Here is a 27,036-nt window from a genome sequence, read left to right as displayed (position 1 = left end):
ACAGATAGACAGACGGACACACAGAGAAAGGAAGCACAGCACCAACCATGCTGGAATCGTTGCGACTCAGAACCAGGTAGGCGTGACCATTGGTCACGGATGGTGCCGCCTCCTCCTCCGCCTCCTCCCCCGCCTTCTCCTCCTCTCCTCCCTTCTTGTCGTCCTTCTTCTTGTCTTTGCTGTCGTCACCGCCGCTACCGTCCGACGACGACGACGAGGGGGGCCCGTACACTGTCCACATATCGTGACACCCCTCCAACTGGAAGGTCGTCACGACCTGAGGGCGTATGCTGCGCTGTAGAGAAAACACACAGTTTCATGTTCCTGTACAATTCATTTCCAAATGGATCAATAAAGATGTACTGTGTTGTATTGTATAGTATTGTATAACACAGTCCGAACGCAGTGACGCCTCCTTGAGCTACTGAAACTGAAACTGTATAACAATGTGTAGTATTGTACTGTATTGTATTGTACTATATAGTATTGTATGATACTGTGTATTAATGTATTGTATTGTACAGGTGTGTTTTTTTGTTTTTTTCCTGCCACATCCCCACAGTACTTGTCTGATCTTGTTCAGCCTTGTTGTTTTAACCTGTTCAGTGTGATCATCTGCAGACACGTATTGTGTCCCACAATTAAGAAAAGACGTCACAAGGACAGCGTGCCTTTTTTATACCTTGGTCTGGTCACCTGGAATATACTTCACTACTAAATTCGTCAATTGAACTTTTAATCTCTGATAAAATTTGGCCTCAAGACACACCTGTACAAATCTGCTTTCATGGATATCAAGGTGTTGGCATGTGGGGCGTGTGTGCGTGTGTGTGTGTGTGTGTGTGTGTGTGTGTAGGTATGCTTTGTTGGTGACACATTTGTCTTGTTCATAAGCCTTGATCATAATGCCCTTTGGAGCTAATTTTTGTTATCATGATCCCCTCCCCCCCATTTGATACTGATCGTTAGCGATCTGGGCCTCTGTACTAAGGAGGACGTTGAGCACATTATAAATGTAATTATTATCATTATCATTAATATTGTTATTATTATTGTAATTATTATTATCAATATGAAGAAGATTATGATGATGATTATCATTATAATAATTATCATCAGTTGTTGCTTGTTCATTTGGCTTTTGTGTTTTTTGTTGTTGTTTTTGAGTGTGTGTGTGTGTGTGTGTGTGTGCATGTGTGTGTGTTTTATTTTTTCGTATTTTGTTGTTGTTTTTTTGTTGTTTTTTTAATACTTTACTCCCCCATGTTCTGCTCTATTCCATAGGCGTTACAGCCCAAGGTACTGGTCCCAAATCCCACCCAAACCCTCCCATCCCCAACACCCCCATACACCACACACGAGGACTCATTCTGGCCACAGCTCTGGCGCTGGCTGATCTTCACTACAGGAAACTGTCAGTACTGTTCTGCCTTCCATGAGGCCACACACGCCAGATGAGACCCCCACCCCCTCCCCTGCTCTGCTTCAAAGCCACTTTTCCTGTTTCAAAACATGTGCATGACATACCCGTGAAAAGCTTCTGATCAGAGCACTTTTTTTTTCTTTTCTTTTCTCCTTAATTTTTTTTTCATACTTACAAAAAACAAAACAAAAAATCAGTTCATAAAGAGACAGATTATGAAAACCACAATAAGCATGCATAAAATATGAAAATACAGGATACAATCATCTCCAGACAGCAATACCAAACCAATCATATTACTAAAAAACTGACAATGTTATGCACAAACACAGTCCCTTCACCAGCATGTGTCTCTCTCTCTCTCTCTCTCTCTCTCTCTCTCACCGTATCTTTCTCCCTCTCTCTCCCCCTCTCCCTCACATATGTACATCACATACACTCACTTGCCCAGTCTCTTACCTGCAAGACTGAAATGGCTCCATTTTTGCCATAGCCCGAGGTGGTCACAAGTTCAAGGTCAGGGTCAAGGTCATTGGAATATTCCTCAGACAGAAAAGCTGGTTCTCCAGCTGCCATGTTAGCACACGGCGCTATGTTCCAGATGGTATCGCACACCTGTGGCAGCGGAAAAAAAACACATTGGCAGGTGAGTGGAATAAAAAAAACAGCTGTGTTTAGTGCAGACTTTTGTTTAATGAATGATAATATCTTTTACCTTTGCTAAGGTGAAATGAAATAAAAACACACATATATTAAGTACAGATTTCTGTTTTACATATGGCACCTTCACTTAACTTTGGCAGGTGAGTAGGGGGGAAAAGAAAAAGAAAAAGAAAAAGAAAAAAAAGGTGGCGCCACACTGTGACCATGTGCTCTCCCAAAGGACAGCAGCCTGGATTTCACACACAGACAAAAACGCAACACAAGACAACACATTACAACATACCTCAAATGCGTAGGACGTGAGTGTTGTGCCCGCTGACTCGTCGCTGTCTCCATACACTTCCAGTTCATCCAGGTTCTCGATCTCACTGACATCCGATGCTGTGAAAACACAGACAGGGATAAAGCTGTGGCAATGTTCTTGGTCTGTCCAATAAGTTTTCAACTGCTATTTGCACTGATATAGTGGGATATACACTCTCTTATCATTATCATCATCATCAATACATTTTCAACTGTTATCATCATTATTATGGTGGATGATAAATTCTCTAATTGTCATCATCAATACAATATTTCGACATAAAAAAATCTTAAAACTGTTGTCATCATCGTTGTCATCATCATCAATGTATTATCAATAACTTTTTAAAACTGTTATCATTGTTACAGCGGGATATCATTTCTGTAATCATCATCGATATAACATTCTCAGAACAAATCTTAAAAGTATTATCTTCTTTACATCATTACTCTGCCTCCTTACAAGTATAAGCCCAGCTGATCCCCTTGTGATTGTCACAATGATAACCACCATAAACAAACAGGCACGCACAGTAATGCATGCATGCACTCACGCACACACACACAAACACACACAAACACACGCGCGCACACACACACAAACACACTCGCACACACACAACACATACACGCAAACACACCACACACACACTCACGCACAAACACTCACAAAATACACTCGCACATACACAAAACACACACACAACGCATACACACAAAAACACCACACACACACAACACACACTCACACACAAACACAGACAAACTACACTCGCACATACCTAACACACAAACACAGCATAACACCACACAACACACACAACAAACACAACAAACAACACAACGCACACAAAAACAACACAAAACAAACACATCAACAGCACACAAAACAAAACAACACACGCCACAGCCCCCCCCCTCACCCAGCTGCTCCAGTCCCTCCACACGACGCCGTTTGGTCGGCGGTTCTGGCTGCCTGCGGTCTGCCTCTGGCTGCAGCACTGTGCCGGACTTCTTCTCCTGGTAGCGCAGCAGCAAGGAGTTGCCCAGCCGCGACCCCAGGAACAGGTAGTCGTCAGGGACCACGCACATCTACGGCAGCGAGAGAGACGACAGTTTGTGTGTGCGTCGAATGGATGGATGGATGGATGCATGCATGTATGTATCCCCCAGGAACAGGTAGTCGTCAGGGACCACGCACATCTACGGCAGCGAGAGAGACGACAGTTTGTGTGTGCGTCGAATGGATGGATGAATGGATGGATGCATGCATGTATGTATTGTACGTACGAGTTTGTATGCGCATATATATATATGTTTATTGTGCATGATTGCGAGTTGAGGACAGAGTGTGTTTCGTATGTGAGTGTGTGTGGATTGTAAAGCGCTTTGTACAATGAGGAAAGTGCTGATAAATGTCTAGTTATTATCATTATCATCTGTTGAGTTGCATGCCTAGATTTTCTCCGTGCTCACCAATCGGGACAAGTGTCCCCATTCAACAAACATGGGATACACGGTTTTTGCGAATTGGAATGACAGTTGATATGCAACTGTGTGTATTAAGACAATAAATTCCCTATAAGAAGTCAAAATGGACTGACTCGGCTTTTTGACTTGGATGATAAAGGAGTTGCTTGGGTTTGGGGGTTGTACTTGTGTTACGGGTTATTATGGTGGAGATTTTTATGAACTCCCAAGTCAACATATATGCAGACCTGTTAGTGCCTGAAGCTGCTTTGCGCGTATACCACATGCAGAAGATCAAATATGCATGTTAAAGATCCTGTAATCCATGTTGGCCTTCGGTGGGTTATGAAAACACCATACCCAGTAAACACACCATCGAAAATGGAGTATGGCTGCCTACATGGCTGGGTATTTAAAGTTAACAGTCATACATGTGAAAATGATACAAGTCTGTGTGAGTGTGTGTAGGTGCATGACTGAAACCTGACTGAATGACACAGTAAACAAATGATGAGCGCCTAACATCAGCGGTCAGTTGCCTCTACCCAGGACGGCAGCCAGTTGTGCAAAAGTGTTTGTAAAGTGCTCAGAGTTTGGTCTCTGACTGAGGACAGGCACATAATAAATATCCATATCATCATCATCATGTCCCGTTACTGGACTGACTTGGCTTCCGACTTCGTTTATGTCGGCACTGTTTTGGTTTAAGGGTTTTACTTATGTCTTGTCACACCTGGTCAGCCCATTCTCTAACTTTCTGCTTACCAGTCAGTCATTTACTTCAATAATTAATGCAGTTCTTACTAGCTCTGATGCTATTGAGACGATCTTTAGGGAATCACACTGAAGAATTCCTCCTCTTCATCAACAGAAGAAGTAGTAGTAGCAGTAGTAGTAGCAGTAGCAACAGCAGCAGTAGCTGTAGTAGTTCTAACACAATAAATCATCCTCAATCAACAAAATCTTCATTTTACCAAACCTGGAGTACGATCTTACTATTTCCACAAAAAGTAAAGAGGATCTTGTATCTTTATCAACTTATTTCAGAGACACAACACAACACAACACAACACACACACACAGAGCAAACGCGCATAATTCCAACAACACATGGTTACATGTCAAACACAGAGCATAACTGATGAACAACACTTGTTGCACGAGGTCACAGAATCGGCAGCTCTCTGCACAAATAGAACTGATGAAAATGGAAAAGCGAACTCATAACAATAACAATAAATTCAATCATAAATACAAACATACGTACACCCCCTCACCTCACACAATCACATGCACACACTCACATACACACACTAGCATCTTCTAAACAAAAATACTCAAATGTATACATTAATACTCTAACAAAATGTCTCCAATCACTGATATGTGTGACGGGACATTGAACAAAATTCCTCTTCCTCCTCCACACACTCACGTACACACACAAGCACAAATTTGCACATGAAAGCATATAAGCATGTGTGCACATAAATATATGCACATATTTATATCCACACAGTCAAGCACACCATATGTACAGGAATATATACGGTTCCGATGGACATGCCACAACCAAACCTACCAAGAGAAGAAACGAATACAGCAATTTTTTTTTTTTTTTTAATTTTTTTTTTTAAGAGAAAATATGAAGGGGAGGTGAGTGGTTGGTTGCAGGGGTGGGGGGGGGAGGTGAGGGAGGAACCTACACAGGATGTGAGGACACTGGAGGCGGCCTTGTCAAAGTGGAACCCCCGGACACAACGCATGCCGTCCACCACCAGCGTCAACACGTACCTGCAACAAAATACAGTCTCTGTGTGTTCAGGTCTTAGGCACGTGTGCAATCAACAACCATTCACCTGAAGATCTGCAGTCATCAACCCCTGTACATATGTAATGTGTAATGTGCGACTTATGTTCAAACATGTGTGTGTGTGTGTGTGTGTGTGTGTATGTGTATGTGCGTGCTTTGAATGAGCATGTACAAGTTCTTTTATTGATATGCACAAGTATGTGTCCAAAATTCTACTGTGTCTGTGTTTGTACATGATTTTCGATTTATGTTTGTTACCTTTTAAGTGCTGTCACCCCTGATATTCCCTGTGACCCCGGTACACTTGGTAATAAAGACGTATTCTATTTCTATGATCGTCACCTCTGTTTGCACTGTGTCAGAAATGAGGGGTACACAGAACGATATGTCACACCTGAGAGGTTTGGAATGTCACATCATGTCACACACACACACACACACACACACACACACAGACATGGTCACAGTCATACACACAGTCACACACACACAAAAAATTCTCACACACACACACACACACACACTCTTTCACACACACATACACAGCCACACTTAAACAGAGTCACATTCACACACACACAGCCGCACTCACAACGCACACTGACACAGCCACACCACACTCACAGTTCTCCCCCTTTGAGGGACAGGACGCAGCGGTCACAGTCAATGAGGGCGACCTGAACACAGTCCAGCGTCAGCTTCACCCCTTCCTGGGGACCTGCACATTGCATTGTCACTGTGCTCTTTTTTTATTTCAATCATGTACCGTAAAGTTCCGTCTATAAGCCGCGACTTTTTACCCCAGCTTCAACCTCTGCGGCTTATACAATGATGCGGCTTATTTGCGGATTTTAACGATCCCGGGAGTGTCACGTTCTCGTCTATTCTTAGCTGCCCTTCAACTCACCAAAATCATGATTTCCGTCCATGAATTTTTGGATGAGCTTCAGGATAGTGTGCTAACTGTTCACGTTTTATAAATCAAATTGAAGGCGATCGACCTAGTAGACGACAGTGCAAGAGACGAACCAGCAGTGACCTCCACCTTCATGTTCATGAAGTGAAAACGAGGCTGAAATCAGTGACAAGATGGCGGAGGAAGCTGTGCTGGTTCTCTTCAACTCGGACACTGAAGATTTTATTGTTTATTTTTTATTTTTTTGTGGCACTAGCAGTATTTTCGCTTGCTTTTCTTTGTGTTGTTTCCGCTTGTGTTTATTTCATAACCTACAGTATTGACAGCTTTTCTGTAGTATCAGTATGTGTTCCAGTACCGGAAATAAGTGCGGCTTATAAGCTGGTGCGGCTTATGTATGTATAAAGTTCAATTTTTTCCAAAATTTAGTAGGTGCGGCTTATATACCAGTGCACTCAATAGACCAAACTTTATGGTAACTATTATCGGAAGTCCCTCCCTCCCTCTCCACATGCCCCTTTGCTCCTAGCTTTACTGACCAAAAATTGACTTCATATTGTCAAATAAGCACTGCTTTTTTCCTTCTTCTTTTTTTTTTTTTTTTTACATACATTCCAAGACAGTCATCAAAATCAATTATCCAGTCCGTTTAACAAAAAAGAATAGCAACACAAACAAGCAAGTACTGGATAGTAAAAGAAACATATTGTGCAACTTATTTCAAACAGGAAACCATAAACCATCATGGCTTTTAACAATATGTACAGCAATACCTGAAATGCAGAACAATGCTTGAAATGTTGATCAAAACTTGGCATTCCGTGCAATACTTGAAGCAACAAACCTTTTATGTTATTCATCTACACCAGCCATGAACACCAAAGAAAAAAACACACACATCTCGTGAGAAGACTCAAGCAAAGCATTTATCCTAAAATAAAATATAACCAGATAAAAGAATAACATTTTAACTGTGATTATTATTGCATGTGCATGGCTGTCATTATTGTTAGTGTGAGTTACCTTTCTACAATTGTTTTCCCACTGTGATTATTTCACGTGTATGACTGTGATTATTGCATGCATGGTTCACTCAAAGTTGCCATTAAAGCATTTTACATTTTACATCTATACATACTGAATCACTTGTGTTTTGACATTAACTCTTTCATTCCTAGTTTTCTATGAACCATTACTTCCCCTTGTTCCTAGATTCCTTTTACGCATGTATACCCTTCATTCCTGGATTTAGAGAAGAGAAAGAAAGTACGAAGCAGGGTACTTATTTCGGCGACTTACGGCAACGCGGTTCATAACAGTATACTAAGATTGTTATATACCGTTGTGTACAGAATTGATGTGAGAAGGTGTCTGTGACCGTGTTGACTCTATACGGTGACATCTCTGGTGACACTCAGGTGTAAAACAGGTGAGTTTAGGGTAAAACACAACGCATGCAAGTACGTACCATACGCAGGACAGTGTTTTGCTTGCACAGTGTTCACATCATGCAGGTACTCACCGAGTATGCCTCACATGTATCCCAGTGCCACACTGCTGGTCATATCCACAGAAAACTGTCACAATTGTCACTGCAGTTGTCCCAACCACATCATTGATTTGAAGTTTGTTTGCTGTCTAGAAGAGGATGTCTTTCACTACACAAGCAGCTGATGAGCCAGAATAAGAGCATTATTTACACAGTTATATGCACATACACTATTCACAAACAAAACGTTCTCTATATACATGTGTCATTGTCACAATCACCATGTCACATGTCACACAAAGGTGACACGCGTGTGGTACACCTTGAAGCAGTCGCGCTGGTTGCTGCATAAATACACACCACACTTTTCACATTTGATTGTTGTCTTGCATTTTTTGAATGGGTTGTTGGCATAGCTGACACCAGGGTGTGTGTGGTTGTATTTGTTGTGTCGTGCTGTGCACACCACACAGGTGTGGTTGTCACCTTCTCCGCGAACAGGCCAGTGATCTGTGCGGTCAAGACGGGGGTCTGCTGCACTGGTTTCCGTTCTGGGTCGGCCAGGATGGGATTTTTCGACAAAATAATTGCCGATCAGTTGGTGGGCCAGGTCCAGCTTGAAGGAGAGCAGGTCTCGCTTGCTTTGTCCCTGAGGTCTGTGGTCTGTCACCTCCCCCTCAATGACAAAAGCGTTGTATATTGCTGTCTCCATCAGCTTTGTTTCCACCCGTCGATACCACTTCATGGACTTTTTTGACTTGTTTTGACGGGTGTTCTGGTCCAGTCTGTCCACACCATTCATGTTGACGGCGTAGGCAGCCACTGATGGGGGGCAAGGAAACTCTGCGACGGTCCCGTCTTTCTGGCGTCGTCTGGCAGTGGCACCTGAGTTGTCATGAGGTGGGTGTGCTGTGGAAAGGTAGTACACCATTCTGTTATCTTTCCATGATGTTGCTATCATGTCACCACACTGTCGCCATTCAGAAGTGCCACGGGGAATCCGACGTATTTCTGCCTTGGTCTTGACCAGATCACTTGGGTAGCCAAGACGGTTGGGTCGCATTGTGCCGCACAGGTACGTCCCCTTGCCCAACAGGTACTTTGCCAGCACAGGTGAGGTGTAAAAATTGTCTGTGAAGACAACGTGACCAAAGTCTTGAATTGGTTTGGTCAGACCAATCACAACACAAGCACTGAGCCCCATCAGTTTGTTCACTTGTTGTCCGTGTTTTCCTGTATACACCTCCATATTGTAGCAGTACGCTGTCTTGGCGTCAGCAAGTACCCACAGCTTGATACCAAACTTCACAGGTTTGTCCCTCATATACTGTTTGAAGCCTAAACGGCCCTTGAATGGTACCATCGCTTCATCAACTGTCACATTTTGGTAAGGAACAAACTCATTTCTGAAACTGTCCCTGACTTTGTCCAGAATGAAACGAAGTTTGTGGAGTTTGTCACTTCGATCAACAGGTGAAGTAGGATCCACAAAATACACGTATCTCCGAATCTGAAAGAATCGGTCACGACTCATCACACTGCCAAACGGAGTACGGAGAAGAAAGTTTTTTGCACTTGTGCTCCAATAGTGTGTGTCTCTGTCAAGTCGCATAATGTCCTTCATTATCAGCAGCCCGTAATATACCTTCATTTCTTCCAGTGTAATGGGTTTCCACTCACCTTTGTTTTTTTCTGGCTCCTCAGTCCGTTTCTTTGTGGCATTGTTGTTCGTGAAGTTGACAATAGAACGAAACACTTCATCGGAATAAAACAGCTGAAAGTAATCCAGTGCTGTCATCGATGTATCCAGCACGCGAACAGGTCCTGATCGGCGATTGAACGACGTTCTGGTGCTAGGGTCAGGTGCAACGTAATTACCGCTCACCCACTCAAACCGTGGCCGCGTGTAAAACAAAGGCAGGTTTTCATCATCCAGCTCCTCTCCACTTTCGTCACCCGCTATTTGTGCTTCTATTGCAGCAGCTAACTGTGCTCTCTCCTCTTCATTTAGTTGCAACAGATCGAAATCATCATCTGGTAAAGCATTGTAAAATTCATCATCAGAAAACTGGTCTGAATCCGAATTTTCTACACCTTCCATCTTCCGTGTTCGTGTGTTCACTCAGAAATGCCACGTCTGCAGTTGCACACTGGCAGGAATGAAGCAGTGACCACTTTCCCACGGCCCAGGGAGGGAGAGGGGGGCGTCTGGCATCCATTCCATTCATAAACACTGCCCCACAAGTGCCCCTGTCAAGGATAGATGACGCGCGCTGATGACGCGACTCGCGCGAAGTTCAAAGCGCTTACCGCGAGAACCGATTTTCCGGGCGGCAGGAAGGAAAGGAGGAATTTTCTGCTGCACGGTTTACCGGCCTCCAGGAATGAAGGGTATGATTCTAGCAAACCGGAAAACCGTGCTGCCGGAATGAAAGAGTTAAAGCATTTTACATTTTACATCTATACATACTGAATCACTTGTGTTTTGACATTAAAGTATTTTACATCTATACATACTGAATCACTTGTGTTTTGACATTAAAGCATTTTACATCTATACATACTGAATCACTTGTGTTTCTTGTACACTGGAGCTTGGTCTCTGACCAAGGATAATCGCTATTTAAATACCCATATCATTTTGTTTTTTGTATTTCTTTTTATCACAACAGTGTGAAATTCGGGCTGCTCTCCCCAGGGAGAGCGCATCGCTATACTACAGCACCACCCATTTTTTTTGTATTTTTCCTGCGTGCAGTTTTATTTGTTTTTCCTATTAAGTGGATTTTTCTACAGAATTTTGCCAGGAACAACCTTTTTGTTGCCGTGGGTTCTTTCACGTGCGCTAAGTGCGTGCTGCACACGGGACCTCGGTTTATCGTCTCATCCGTTTTGCACTGTAAACCACCAATTACTTACTGAGATGATAAAAGTATTCTGACTCTGTACTCTGTGAAGAAACAAATGAAACAATGACAACAAAAACGTACGCAGAGGGAACGAAGAGCACTGCTCGGATATGCTGTTGAGGGACACACCATAGGGTGGCACACTCTGGTTCAGGTACAGCAGAGAATTGTTGGCAAACACCAGCACTCCTCCTGCAAAAACACCACAGCAGATCCATCACTTTTAATTTCCAGAGAATTGTTGGCAAACACCAGCACTCTCCCTGCAACAATACCACAGCAGATCCATCACTTTTAGTTTCCAGAGAATTGTTGGCAAACACCAGCACTCTCCCTGCAACAATACCACAGCAGATCCATCACTTTTAGTTTCCAGAGAATTGTCGGCAAACACCAGCACTCTCCCTGCAACAATACCACAGCAGATCCATCACTTTTAATTTCCAAAGAACTGTTGGCAAACACCAGCACTCTCCCTGCAACAATACCACAGCAGATCCATCACTTTTAGATTCCAGAGAATTGTCGGCAAACACCAGCACTCTCCCTGCAACAATACCACAGCAGATCCATCACTTTCAGTTTCCAGAGAATTGTCGGCAAACACCAGCACTCTCCCTGCAACAATACCACAGCAGATCCATCACTTTTAGTTTCCAGAGAATTGTCGGCTAACACCAGCACTCTCCCTGCAACAATACCACAGCAAATTCATCACTTTTAGTTTCCAGAGAATTGTCGGCAAACACCAGCACTCTCCCTGCAACAATACCACAGCAGATCCATCACTTTCAGTTTCCAGAGAATTGTCGGCAAACACCAGCACTCTCCCTGCAACAATACCACAGCAGATCCATCACTTTTAGTTTCCAGAGAATTGCTGGCAAACACCAGCACTCTCCCTGCAACAATACCACAGCAGATCCATCACTTTCAGTTTCCAGAGAATTGTCGGCAAACACCAGCACTCTCCCTGCAACAATACCACAGCAGATCCATCACTTTCAGTTTCCAGAGAATTGTCGGCTAACACCAGCACTCTCCCTGCAACAATACCACAGCAAATTCATCACTTTTAGTTTCCAGAGAATTGTCGGCAAACACCAGCACTCTCCCTGCAACAATACCACAGCAGATCCATCACTTTCAGTTTCCAGAGAATTGTCGGCAAACACCAGCACTCTCCCTGCAACAATACCACAGCAGATCCATCACTTTTAGTTTCCAGAGAATTGCTGGCAAACACCAGCACTATCCCTGCAACAATACCACAGCAAATCCATCACTTTCAGTTTCCAAAGAACTGTTGGCAAACACCAGCACTCTCCCTGCAACAATACCACAACAGATCCATCATTTTTAGTTTCCAGAGAATTGCTGGCAAAAACCAGCACTCCTCCTGCAACAATACCACAGCAAATCCATCACTTTTAGTTTCTAGAGAATTGTTGGCAAACACCAGCACTCTCCCTGCAACAATACCACAGCAAATCCATCACTTTCAGTTTCTAGAGAATTGTTGGCAAACACCAGCACTCTCCCTGCAACAATACCACAACAGATCCATCAGTTTCTAATTCCTCAAAGAGGCATCACTGTATTCAGACAATGAATAGATAAATCTTTGTTTTCCTTTTATTTTGCTTCCCTTCCATTGTCCACACCATTTAAGTACCACTCCTGTGTCCCGCTCAACACAAACCCCCAAAACACATAGTCACCCCTGAGCTCATTATGTTGTAGTCTCAGCACCAGCAGCCCATAGGGAACCCTCAATATCAGGTTGCTATTCGGCCGCACACCAAAGAAGACCCTGCGCAGTGTCTTACAACGCATGCTCACTAAACACAATGCTGCACAACTGTTGACAAACACACACACCAGGGATACTACGCATTCAAAGAACATGATTACAATGAGCTTGTCATCTGATCTGCAGCTTTAGGCCGCTGAATTTCTGAAAAACAGATCATGGCAAAACACACACTGATGATCAAGAAATGAAAGTCCAGCTGATGGATAACAAGCCCCAGGCTTAACTAAGGGTACACACACACACACACACACAAACACACACATGCACAAACACACACACACACATAAATACACAAACAAACACACACATGCGCATGTGCATGCGAGCACGGACACATATATACACACACACAGACATGAATACATGCACACTCACGCGCACATGTATACACACCTTGCCTGTCAACAACACAACCTACCGATCGGTTTGGGGATGGGAACGGCCAGAGAGCAGTCGAATGGGAGATCACTCTGGGACCAGATGACGGGATGCACCTTCTGCTGCATGTTGATGGAAATGGCCACGATGCTGCACGTGTCTGACCGCATTGCTGTGCGCCTGGCCACACCACACGCCAAACAACACACCACTTCACCATATCATCATTAACATATAACAATAATGATGATAATGGAAATTTATATAGCGCCTTCCAACACTCAATGCACTTTACAGTAACCGTAAAACAAGTAATAACAAAGAAACAATAATATGGTATGGTGTATAATGCAAAAAAGGTTGCAAGTAACAACATATCACAGACACACAGACAGTGACACAGACACATGTAAAAGATAGTGGTTAAGCACATTTGACTGATCTTTACCGTCCAGCCAAGTGATATGTCTCTGTCCCTTGCAGTTATGGAGGCAGAATGGTTAAAACACTTATCTGCCAAAACAGTCAAGACACTTACTTGCAAAAACACTGTCTGTAAGGGTATGGGTTTTATTCTCACTCTCACCCTTTCCCCCCAAGTTTGACTGGAAAATTCTGTAGAGGAAATCCACTCTGATAGGTACATAATACATATGCATGCACTCAAAGCCTGACTCGGCATCTCCTGGCAAGACAAGGTGACAAACACCAAAGTCCTGAGTCGCGCTGGCCTCCTGACCATGTATACCATACTGAGACAGCGTCAGCTGCGCTGGCTGGGCCACGTTCACCACATGGAAGATGGTCACATCCCAAAAGACATCCTTTATGGAGAGCTCGCCACGGGACAGAGAAGCATCGGCCGCCCACAGCTGAGATACAAAGACATTTGCAAACGTGACATGAAGGCACTTGAGATCAACACTGAGTCCTGGGAGGACCTTGCAGATGACCACAACAGATGGAGAAGCACTCTCAAGAATCAGCTACGGATTGGTGAGGACAAACTGTCAGCTGCTGCAGCAGAAAAGCGAGCTTGCAGAAAAGGGACGGCAGCCGACAGACCAGCATCAGCTTACACATGTGATCGCTGCGACAGAGACTGTCTCTCTCGCATCAGTCTCTACAGTCACAGGCGATGCTGCTTGGTCCAAGCAGACAGCCCAATTAGACATAGGTCGGATATACTCTATCCATGGTCAGCCATGACCGAAGGAGGCCTACTGAAGGCCTGACTAGTGAGCTGGGTTATGCTGGTGTCAGGCATCTGTCTATAGCTGGACTTGTCTGAATGCAGTAACAACCCCTTAAGAAACTGAAACTGAAACTTGAAGCTGCACACACTGAATGTTAATGCGCCTGACTAAGAAGCAAATGTTTGTAGTTTGTGACCTACATACACAGATAGGGTATTTTACTCCTCACTTCCACTAGACTTTAAGTGGTGGTCTGGACGCTAGTCATCTGGATGAGACAATAAGCTGAGATCCTCTGATACTTGACTTCTCAGGATACCTCACGTTAGAAATAAGACCTATGGACACAGATCGTTTTCTTTTCAATCACCAAAGACGTGGAACAAGCTCCCTGATAACCTCCGTCATTCTGATTCCCTCGCATCTTTTAAATCTCGTCTCAAAACTCACCTTTTCCCTCAGCAATAAGTTCAATTGTAGCAGGTCCACTTCCTTTGCGTTAGCTGTGCTTTGCTTGACTATGTGTGTATACATATGTATGTGTACATAACTACATGCATATATATGAATGTGTATTGTGTGTTTATGTAAGTTTGTGCCTGCCTATGTGTGCGTATGTGTTAGGGTAGCTGTTAGATACACATGTATGTTAAAATGTATGTATGCAGCGTGTGTGTGTGTGTGTGTGTGTGTGTGTGTGTGTAGTCACATTATGGTGTGTGTATGTAACATAGATATGATGTATCATGTTAACAAAAGCATTTTTGTAAAGCACCTAGAGCAGATTTCTGGATAGTGTGCTATATAAGTATCCATTATTATTATTATTATTATTACACTATGCACTTAGTGCACATAAAAGAACACATGGCAACACAAGGGCTGTCCCAGGTATAATTATGTAGAAAAATCCACTTTGATAGCAAAATAAATACAGCTGCAGACAGAAAAGAGCAAAGGAAAAAAAAACAGACAGCATTGCACTGTGGTGACCCATCTCTCCCCGGGGAAAGAAACCTGACTTTTACACAGACAGATCTGTTGTGACAAAGAGCAACACTATACAGCCCTACACAATAAAATACAATGCATCCACACAGGTGAGCATGAACACACACACACGCCGCCAAAACAGATTTAACACCTCCCCCCCTCCTGCCCCACTCCTCAAAACAAAACAAGAAAACACTAAAAACTAAATGCATACACCTACCCACCACTACCAAAACAGAGTCAATACAGAGACTCACCTTCTACATGCGAATCAAACACCAGTACAAACGTAAAATGCTGTCAACTCGATATTGGTCGACAACTTTACCGCACCTCACTTATCTTAAACTTGCGCTATTTTCCTTGTGTAAAAGTCTTGGTGTACATGTTTCCACATGCACCTACCCAAAAACGTGAATCCAAAAGAAATAATATAAAATGAAATAAAACAAAATAAAATAAGGCACATACCCAGACCAGGTGGCCAGCGGCTCATACAGAATGAAGACAGTGGGCTCGTAGTAGCCGTGAAGAAACTGGATGTCCACCACGTTGATGATCTTCTCATCCAGCTTGCTCAGGTCAATCACGTACGATGACATGATCGGTGACTTGCTGGAAACATTGAGCAAAGCAAATAAATCACACTCGATGACATGATCGGTGACTTGCTGGAAACATTGAGCAAAGCAAATAAATCACACTCGATGACATGATCGGTGACTTGCTACCAACACTGAACACAACAGATCAATCACATGTGTTGACATGATCAGTGATTTGCTGCAAGCATTGAACACAACAGATCAATCACATGTGTTGTTGACATGATCAGTGACTTGCTGCAAGCATTGAACACAATAGATCAATCACATATGTTGTTGACATGATCGGTGACTTGCTGCAAGCATTGAACACAATAGATCAATCATATATGACATGATCGGTGACTTGCTGCAAGCACTGAACACAATAGATCGATCATGTATGACATGACTGGTGACTTGCTGCCAACATAAGAACACAGCCAGTCATTTCGGATGGAAACACCTCAGCATGGTTTACATTCACGGTTCAGTGAACTGTCAGAAATACACAACATGTATTGTTTTCACAACATGTCAGAATGACACGACAGTCAAGTCTTGTCTGATAATAACCAACAGAACAGCAAAGGAGGCAGCCGCTATCCCGACAATCTGGGTTAGATTTTGATTACAGTGGAGAGTGTCTTGCACAAGTTACATCCCCGCTCTCCCCACCAAGAGGGCTGCATCACAAAGAGCCACTGCAATCTTGCCTCCGAGTCAAGACCAGGTCAAGACCAGGTCTTCTTCTTCTTCTTCTGCGTTCACTCGTATGCATACGAGTGGGCTTTTACGTGTATGACCGTTTTTACCCCGCCATGCAGGCAGCCATACTCCGTTTTCGGGGGTGTGCATGCTGGGTATGTTCTTGTTTCCATAACCCACCGAACGCTGACATGGATTACAGGATCTTTAACGTGCATATTTGATCTTCTGCTTGCATATACACATGAAAGGCGATCAGGCACTAGCAGGTCTGCACATATGTTGACCTGGGAGATCGTAAAAATCTCCACCCTTTACCCACCAGGCGCCGTCACCGTGATTTGAACCCGGGACCCTCAGATTGAAAGTCCAACGCTTTAACCATTCGGCTATTGCGCCCGTCAAGAGACCAGGTCAAGTCCTTTACAAAAGACTAAGCTGTAAATGAATTCCCACTGCAGCGGGGGAACCACTGACTGATCGCTCAGCTCTCACTCTGCAGTTGGCCCAGCTGCAAACTTATGTCAATCTCTGATGTAAGCCGAGCGTCAAGACTTGGGAGAACACCCTGAATTTCACACAGAGAAATGTGTTGTAACAAGAAGTAATACAATACAATACAATACAATACAGTGCAATGCAATGCAATGCAATCCAATACAATGCAATATAATGCAATACAGCGCAACACAATTCACAACACACAGCTAATCAAAGAGCCCACCTGCTGACCCCGGCACCATCCAGTTCCTCCACCACCACGTCTTTGCGGAAGGGCAGGATCACCAGGTGGCGCCCATACACAAGCATGGCAGCACAGCGGCCGTCAGGATCCACACGCACGAGAGGAATGTGGCAGTTGTAAGACAAACCACCCTGATCAGAAACAAAATAAATAAATAAAGTTGCATCATTAATATAAAACAAAAGCAAAAATAAATAAATAAACTGGTGTAACTTGCCTCTGTATAAAATTCACACATAAAAAAAAATTGTATCATTCAATAAAAAATACACAGCAAAAAAACTAAAACAAACAAAAAAATAAGATTAGTGGAACTTGCCTTTGTATAAAAATCACACACACAAAACATTGTTTCACTTTATGCCTTTCAACCTCTTTTTAAAAGAGTATCTGTAAAGAATATCATCCAAATGAATCCTGCCCCTAAATAATAAAAAAACAGCGATTCAGACATTATCAGTTGTGTCCATTTTATTTTAAAAGGAAAAAAATAGTGTCCACATTTGTCAGTGCAACAACTATTAAGCAATGTTTCTAATCAAACGGGGGAGATGAATATCTATAAAAACATCAAAATTAACAAGATTCATTACTAAAATCACTTTCAGGTTCAATGGAAAACATGAACTACTTTATGAAGAATCCCTTTTCAGAAAAGAAAAAAAAAATCTTATCACCCACTCACTCACACACACACACACACGCAATCACCCACAGAGTAAAACTTTTAGCTGCAGAGTTGTATAAGAAGCCAGTAACACTTTTAGCTGTTATCCCTGTCTGCTTCCTGTTATGATGGATGCAGATTATATGCCATATTGCTCATCAATAAAATTACCACAAAGCATGATTTACAGGTGCTTCAACAACAAAACAAACCTTGTGCAATCAGGCCTAATCTCCAAGTCTCGCTCATTTGTTTCAGGAGTATAAAAGGTAAGATTATAAACACAAAAAGAAAACTAAATCAAAATGAATTTGAAATAAACTGTGGAAAAAAAAAGGAATATGTCCTTTGAAAATACCAACACACACATACACACACACTCTCTTTCTCTCACATGTTCCCACTCAAACACATAACCAACCACTCACACACACACACACACACTTTGTCTCCACACACAAAATGAAGCTGTTGCTTTAAAAACACCAAACACGGTAACTTGCCAAGGGCAGCAGCTGACAATAAACTGACCTGCAGCTCTGGGTCTTCGAATTGATGAAGAGAGGCAGTCTTCAGATCATGAGTTGATGGATCATATTCAACCACTGATAACTGAAAAGACAACAAATTTAATATTGTAAAAAAAAAAAAAAAAACCCTGTGTGTTTCTCGTGTGTATCTGTAGGTGTATGTGTCTGCTTCTGCATGTATCTGCACATGCATTCACAGATCTATGTTTGCTTGTGTATGTCTGCCCGTTACAATGTTTGTCTGTGTCCATGCATACATATTTACGTGTGCATTGCGTGTGCATGCACACTTATGCATGCATAAACGTGCACAGATAATAATAGCAGGCTGAACTGAGACTGAAAATGGCACATTCTGTTCAGAAATGTAAAGTTCACTGCAAAACTACTTAATGGGAATAACACAAGAATGATCAATTACATCCATGAAGGTTAATCAATGCTAAAAAAAACAACAACAACAGATAAATAAAAAAAAAACTTTCAAATAAAACACTCACGCACACCTGCCCTCAGATGCTTATCCACCCACAACTCCTATCACTGGTATCAGTATCACTTTCCATCCTTCCTACAGTTACACACCCACTTCTTCACCTATCTATCCTTCATAAACACAGACATACACACAACTGCTTGCATGCACACACATGCGCATGCAAACACACACACACGTCACACGCACGTGAGCACACACACACACACACACACTAACACAATCAGTTTTACATTCAAGAAAAATAAAGATTTGAACCTTGGCGTCCCAAAAACTGAGCAGCAGGGCGTCTCGCTGGGCCCCAGCCAGGTTGACGCACTGCATGGACATGATGTTGCCAAAGAGGGAAAAACTCTTCAGGCACTCCAGGCGTGTCCGCACCACATCTGCCACCCACACACACACACACTTGTTTTGAAATGCCTATGTCATACATATATATGTATGTGATGTATGCTCTCTGCAGAAACACTCTGATGGCATTCTGAGAGAGTAAGCGATAAATTTCTGTTTCATATTTCGACATCAGCATCAATAATTCTTACACTGGCATAGCTGTAAAGTACAGCATTTTAGGTACTTCTCTAACACAGTATATTTTCACAAATGATTAAAATCAAAGATGACACTAATAATAAACCAAAGTAATAAACAAATCAAGACAGAAACATTTTTTTCTATATCCTTAAACTAAAGGAATTTAATGCTTTCTAAATCTCACCTTAGTTTTTCAAAGCACTTTTAACTAAGACCAATAATGCAGAGTAAATAATAAATCAAAGTCTCTCTGTGCCATGCCAAGACTACAGTCATGACTAAAGTCTATTGTATTACAGTTTACAAACTGTAAAATCACTGCCTTTAACCATTATATATAATCTTCCACCGTTTCAAATGCTTCTATTACGCTCAAGATTTGAAGAGAAAAGTTTCATTTATTACTCATACACGCCAACATATCATGCTTGTATGATTTACAAATACTAACCTGTTGAGGTCTTTTCCCCTGACTCTGTTGCAAGCCCCACCTGGAAAAGAGAACTACTCATCAGAGACAACAACATGATTTAAAAAAAATTTTTTTTTACTTCTTCTTTTTCTTCTGCAGTCATGGGCTACTAACTCAACAGGCCATGTCACTTGTTTAATGACAAGTGGGACTTTCATATATGAGTATGACCGTTTGACCCTGTCTAAGTGTCTTTTAGACAGTTATGTACTCCCACTGTACACAACTGCATATTTTTTATTCTCTCGCACACAGAATGTTGGTTCACCATCTCATCTGAAGACTAGCAGCAGCACCCAGACCACCACTCAAAGTGGTGGGGAAAAACTCCCTGTCCTTGCATAATAAATCAAACCTATGGCTCTGAATTCCCACATGGGGTTGTCCTTCAAACCATCATACCACTCAGGCAATGATCCATGTTTTGGGCAATTGAATTTTGTTCCTTGTATCAAGGCTTCTGGTAATTCAAAAATCTAAAGGAGGTGCCAGGGACACTTTTACTGTAACTGTATGAGGTCCCAGACTACCTTCAAAGTGTCACTCTAATACTGCACATTCTAATCAAATCTACATTGTTATATGTACACACAAAAAAGAAGATAGGCATACCTTCTACCTCTTGTAATACAAATAATTATCTAGGTTACTGGTCCAAGAAATGTGGAATAGAAAAGAACTCTTTACGGCAAATGATCAATGTCAGACTGAAGCTCCCATACAAGATTTTCACTCTTTTTACAAAGGTTCGTTATTAGAAGCCCTATTAATAAGTGTTATATATATTTTTATTTTACAAAATATCCTTTTTTTTCAACTTCATTCAACTTCAAGCAAGTGGACAAAGAGTGCACCAAAGCAAATTATGTCATGTACTGAGTAGTAACCTTTTCAGCTGGACTTCTGGAGCACTTTTAAACAAAAGTGGCCAGTCGATGCAACCTCTCTGTTCAAGATTACATCTTAATTAATATTCATATTAATAATAAATGCAGTTCTAATTTCTAGTTTAGTAGTTCATTTCAAATATGGGGTTTCTCATCGCTTCTAATCACACCAACCTCAGGATCTGAGTTGAGCCTGTAAACATGAAGCTGATTAGCTCCGGCAATGACCAGATTTTTCTCTGTGGAGTTGAAGAAGTGGCACTGCACGCAGTGCTCGATGCCAGTGGGAGGGTGTGTCTCCTTGTAGATGCAGTACATGGAGGTGGAGGTCTGCGCCATGGTGAACACAGGCTGCTGCCTTCACTGGGACACTCTGAAAAATAGTATTTGTATTTCTGTTTGTATCACTCTTTTTGTCACAACAGATTCCTCTATGAGAAATTCGGGCTGCTCTCCCCAGGGAGAGGGCGTCGCTACACTGACAGCTCCACCTGTTTTTTTGTATTTTTTTCTGCCAGCAATTTCATTTGTTCTCCTATCCAGGGACAACCCTTTTGTTGTCATGGGTTTTTTCTTAACGTGCGCTAATGCATGCTGCACACTGGACCTCCGTTTATCGTCTCATCCAAATGACTAGCGTCCACACCACCACTCAAGGTCTAGTGGAGGGGGAGAAATTACTGGCGACTGCTGGTGTGATTTGAACCAGTGTGCTCAGATTCTCTCACTTCCTAGGCTCTCCTCCTAGTTACCTCTAAGCCAATATTCCACTGGACACACAGAGCTATCACTGAAAATGTTGTGAACAAGTATCATCTGTTATATCCCCATCTTTGACCATCTGTAAACAGGTGCTTGAAGGATTGTCACCTCGTCATGGTGGAGGCTTCGGGGGTGGGGGTGTTGCATGCCTTGGTGACCCCTAGAGCTATGCCAGTAGGAGGCTATGCTCCTGGTTGGGCCACCCAAGCCGGAGAGAAAAGGCCAGAGAAATCACGATCCACGGGCTCTCCAGACTGAGGGATGGGCATGGGGCTAACAACCTGGTCTGGCAAAAAAGCTCTGTTGCAGAAACAGCAATGGAAGAAACCTTTCAATGCTGCCTGACATGGCAGAGGGCTAAGTTAAAATGCATCCATCCATCCATCCATCATGTACTGTAATAAAAATGTATCATACTGTGGTAAGCAAGACTATATCTTACAGTTTTACTTCATATCTATTGCTATGCCAAGTCCTGACAAATAAACAATTATTGCTGATACTGTGATAGGTTCCTGTGATATAGTCTTAATAGTGTAAAACATTGCTTTGTAACCCTGGATGATTGTCAGTTGGGGAATTTTTCATCAGAACTGTATGGTGATCAGTTTTCATTAAAACTGAAATTGATTTCATAAAGATAAAGTATTCATAAAATACAACAACTTTAAAAGGTTTTCTTTCCGTGAAAATAGCCACACTATGAATATGACTCAGTGTATGTGTGTGTGCGCACATGTGTATGTGTGTGCGCATGCCACTGTGTGCATGTGTACTGTGTGTATGCTATGTGCTCACGCGTTTATCAAAATGACGTATGCATACGTACAAAATGGATAATAAAAAAGACAAATAGAAAACAAAAGGAAATGCAGAAGCAATTCAGTTTCCGTATTCTATGTATAGTTACTACTATTTTATTATCAAAACAGCACTTATCATCAAGGTTTTCACTCTGATTCCAAAACTGTGTCATATTGTGCGTCAACCAGAGAATGTACAATCCTTATAATAATAAAAAATAATATAATTCATAAAGCACCTTTCCATGTAATACATGCTCAGCTGCGCTGTACAATGTAAATACCAACATTTAAAACATGCATTTAAACACTAAAATGAAAAATAAAAACATAAACAAAAAAACATAGCCCTTTGGCTTTATACTCAAGTCCAAATTTATGCACACACAGACACACACAGAGTGACACACACACACACAAGCACACTCTCACCATACCTATCAGTATCACATGAATAAGCCTAAATAATGCAGTATCATATCACAATACTTAGAACCCTATCACAACATTTAAAAGTATAATTATAAAACTATTCTTCATATCACAATAAACAAAACCCATTTCCAACTATTAGCACCAGTCACACAAGTCACAATACAATAAAAAAAAAATCTACATTTTCAAAATGCAAAACATAAAAGCAGTCACACCCTCCCCACAACACATCACCATACACAAACAGGCACTCATTTGTATGTACGATGCAAGGCAAAGTAGAAATTGGTGCATGTTTAAATTATTTTTGAAAGTTGAAAAACACTGGGTTTTCTGAGGGGCAGAGGCAGGGAGTTCCATACTGTGGGGGCAAAGACTGAGAAAGATTCTTTTTCAAAGGTCTAAAGGGAGAACCGACGAGCTGTTAGCTGAGAGGTGTCAATTGAGCGTAGTGACCTAGAACAGTAGAAGTTCTAGAACAAGATGGATGATACAGAGAAGATCAAAAATACACGGTGGCATACTGCTGTGACAGAGGCACCCAAAGCAGAGACACCGAAAACTGAGACAAGCTATTTTGTATTGAACTCTTGCTTTAACTGGAAGCCAGTGAAGTGTTCTGAGTAGCGATGTTGCACTTTCATGCCTGGGTTTACATAGTTCGAATCGGGTTGCATGATTCTGAATGCATTGAAATTTATTTAGTTTGTTATCAGGGAGACCAGCGAGAACAGTCTGGTAGAAAACAGCAAGTTTGTTGGCAGCAGCAGTGGAAAGGAAAGAACGATTTTTGCCTAATCCGCGGAGCTGACAGAACAGAGAGAGGCACAGGTGTTGGGCATGTGCATCCATAGTATCAGTATCAGTAGCCATAGACAAAGGTTTTTCACAGGTTATTCTCCTTTACATATACAGTAAATAAACCTATGCATACTGGTAACCGATAATGCATACACCATTACTTAGTTTCAAGTTCTCGAGCTCGTTGGGTCTGAAGGAAATCTTCAAACACACGTGTGTTGTGTTGAATTAAAACGAAACAATCCACGGCGCCGCCATCATTGTTTCCGCCGAGTTGGTTACACTCCACAGTTTTTTTCAAACCGCCGGAAGTAAAAGAACAATACATGTGTTTTCGGCAGGTCGCTTCTTCTTCTTCTGTTGTGTAGCCACAATCAACTCGTTGATTATTTTACTACTTTTTTTTTTTTTTTTTTGGGGGGGGGGGGGGGGGGTTCCGCAGACCGGTTGCTTGAAAAAAAAAAAAATTACTCCAATCACATTCACACTCTCCCTCCTGCCCACTAACTGGATCAGAGGGGGCGAGAAGTGACAGGCAGGCATCCTATTGATGGCCCCTGGCACCCCCCGCCGCAGCGCCCTCCCTCCAGCACTCCCCCTACCCACTACTTACCTAAACATTCACTCTCACATTCATATCCGACAATTGCTGTAATTTATCCTGTGGTTTTGCCTACTCTTGGAGTTTCGCAGCAGCGAGACTGTCAAGAGTGGCGACCTTGAGGTGAGAGGTGACTCTGCTTTTGAAGCTGCTGGGGGAGTCTGCCTCAACAGTGTTTGCTGGGAGTTCATTCCACTCACGAATGGCACGTGGAAAGAAAGAAAAGAGCCGATACTGCTGTTTATGGTTCACAAGCCGTTGGAACTGTTGGTCATGTGATCTTCTATCTCTCATAACTGGTTTTTGGAGGACACTTTTGACTTGCACCAAGTCTTTGTGTATTTTATACAACATTGTGACCCTTGCTGCTTGACGTCGTTTCAGGAGGGGCGGCCACTTGAGCTTTTCAAGCATGTCTGTTACACTTGCACGCCGGTGGTAGCAGTTGAGGACGAAACGAGCTGCTCTTCTTTGGATGTTCTCTAATTTCTTTATGCATCCTGTCTTGTGTGGGTCCCAAACTGAGCTGGAGTATTCTAACAATGGTCTTACGAAGGTTAGATATGCTTTTTCTCTCATCTCGTTGGAGGCAACTTTCAGGTTTCGTCTCAAGAATCCTAGGACTTTGCTTGCTTTCTTTGTAATGTTGTTGATGTGTTCCTCCCACTCCAGATCTTTCTTCAAGGTGACTCCCAAGTACGGCGTTGACTGTACTATTGATAGCTCGTGTCCGTGCATTTGGTACTTGTCGCTGATTGTACTTTTGCAGCGAGTGATTCCGAGCGTAGCACATTTGCCCGGGTTGAAGGCCATCTCCCATTTCCGTTCCCAGATTTGGAGACGTTCAAGATTCTCTTGCAGGTGGGCATGATCTTCCGTTGATGATATTGTGCGGCAGATGGCAGTGTCGTCTGCGAACATTCTTGTCTTTGAGGTCAGGTTCTCAGGGAGGTCGTTGATGAAAACCAGGAAGAGGCATGGTCCAAGGACTGATCCCTGTGGAATGCCTGATTTGACGTCAATGAAGTTTGACTGGGCCCCCTCGACTACAACTGCCTGGCATCTGTTGGCAAGGAAGTCAGAGATCCATTTGTTGATCTTGCCTCTTACACCATAGTTATGCAGTTTGTGCAGCAGAAGTGAGTGATTCACCTTGTCGAATGCCTTCGCAAAGTCTAGCACAAGGACGTCTGTTCTTCGCCCTGATGCCATGCTTGAGGTGAGCTCTTCCACTAACTCGATGAGCTGTGTTTTGCAGGACCTCTGCTGTCTGAAGCCATGTTGCTGGGGACACAGGATTCACTAGTGTTCCAGGTGCTTCATGGTGGCATGTACTATGATGTGCTCCAGCACTTTGCAGGCAATGCAGGTCAGTGAGACTGGGCGGTAATTTGCCGGGTCGTAGTGTTCGCCTTTTTTGTAGATAGGCATCACCAGGGCTTTTTTCCAATCTGCGGGGACGCAACCAGTGTCCAGGGAGGATCTGTAGATGGTAGTAAGGATGGGCGCAATCTCACCGGACAGCTCTTTCAAGAGCCTGGCGCTGATGTCAGGTCCACTCGCTTTTGATGGGTCTAGTTTCATCAGCAATCGCCTAACGCCCTCTTCCGTAATGTCTACAGAGTTCAGCACTGGGTAGTCTCCCTCAGTCATCTCGCACTTCTCTTGGAATTCTTCCCGCGAGTAGGTTTTCCCCTCGCTGAATGCGGACTGGAACTGGTTGTTAAGTAAGTCTGCTTTTTCTATGGGCTCCATTTTCAGTTGTCCGTTCACTTTCAGAGGGGCTACACCGACGTTGGCAGCTTTCTGGTTCTTAATATAGCTCCAGAATCGCTTGTACTTAGGTGCATGTTCTGTGGGCTCCTCTGTCAGAGTGGCGTTGATGTAGTCCCAGTAAGCTTGGCGCAGATGTCGTTGGGCTTCGCGCCTTTTTGCTTTAGCCTCAGCTTTGAGATCTTCGCCTCCTCCCTTTTTCCACTTTTTGTATGCTCAGTTGCGGCGGTTGATCAGACGGCGGAGCTCAGGAGTGATCCAAGGTTGGCTGTAGTTGGGTCTGGATTTCTTGGCGGGTATGTGGGTCTGGACTGCTTCGAGTAGCTCTGTTTTAAAGTGAGTCCACAGGCTCTCAGTGCTCGCAGTGTTCTTCATTCCATCAGCTTCTTCCCTTATTTTCTCTACAGCTTCCTTCATGCTGTTTCAGTCTGCCTTGTTGTACAGGGTGATCGTTCTCTCCACTGTTTTCTTCCGCGGAGGGGCAATATTCAGCTCTGCGTAGACTACTTCATGGTCTGATAAGGGTGGCATGGTTTCGACTCGCGAGATGAGTTGAGGAGTGTTAGTCATGATGTCCAGTGTGTTCTCCCCTCTTGTGGGGGCTGTCACCATCTGCTCCAGTCCATTTTCATCTATGATTCTGAGGAGTTGGTTGTGCAGGTCAACATATTTGGTATGGGGCTTTAGGGTCGTTGTTGTCCAGTCCCATCCTGGGAAGTTGAGATCCCCTCCGATTAGAAGCATCGCGTTGGGAATGCTGGAAGCTCTCTGAACTGAAGCTTCAAACTCCTGTAGACTGGCCTTGTGGGAGACGTCGGGTCTGTAATATGCACAGATATACAGAGTGCGTCGACCTTTCAGTCTTA

At 43.0% G+C, this 27,036-nt stretch overlaps 1 protein-coding gene across 1 annotated transcript in view; it reads right to left on the bottom strand.

Annotated features, from left to right (window-relative positions):
- Window positions 1-24,094, bottom strand: part of LOC143300473 (cleavage and polyadenylation specificity factor subunit 1-like) — a 64,359-nt gene extending 40,265 nt beyond the window's left edge. The window contains exons 1-15 of the mRNA XM_076614180.1: window positions 23,958-24,094; window positions 21,170-21,368; window positions 20,088-20,127; window positions 19,358-19,485; window positions 18,605-18,685; window positions 17,386-17,537; window positions 15,841-15,984; window positions 13,221-13,360; window positions 11,068-11,178; window positions 6,297-6,390; window positions 5,566-5,653; window positions 3,313-3,481; window positions 2,370-2,467; window positions 1,883-2,038; window positions 47-295 (exon numbers count right to left, since the gene is read on the bottom strand). Coding sequence (XP_076470295.1) covers window positions 47-295; window positions 1,883-2,038; window positions 2,370-2,467; window positions 3,313-3,481; window positions 5,566-5,653; window positions 6,297-6,390; window positions 11,068-11,178; window positions 13,221-13,360; window positions 15,841-15,984; window positions 17,386-17,537; window positions 18,605-18,685; window positions 19,358-19,485; window positions 20,088-20,127; window positions 21,170-21,334 — 1,815 coding nt within the window. The 5' untranslated portion in view covers window positions 21,335-21,368; window positions 23,958-24,094. The remainder of the gene's footprint in view (window positions 1-46; window positions 296-1,882; window positions 2,039-2,369; window positions 2,468-3,312; window positions 3,482-5,565; window positions 5,654-6,296; window positions 6,391-11,067; window positions 11,179-13,220; window positions 13,361-15,840; window positions 15,985-17,385; window positions 17,538-18,604; window positions 18,686-19,357; window positions 19,486-20,087; window positions 20,128-21,169; window positions 21,369-23,957) is intronic.
- Between the last annotated feature and the right edge of the window lie 2,942 nt (window positions 24,095-27,036).

The sequence above is a fragment of the Babylonia areolata genome, chromosome 26, assembly GCF_041734735.1.
Source record: "Babylonia areolata isolate BAREFJ2019XMU chromosome 26, ASM4173473v1, whole genome shotgun sequence".
NCBI lineage: Eukaryota > Metazoa > Mollusca > Gastropoda > Neogastropoda > Buccinidae > Babylonia > Babylonia areolata.
The sequence above is the reverse complement of the archived record's forward strand: the minus strand, read 5'-3'. Positions and strand labels throughout refer to the sequence as shown.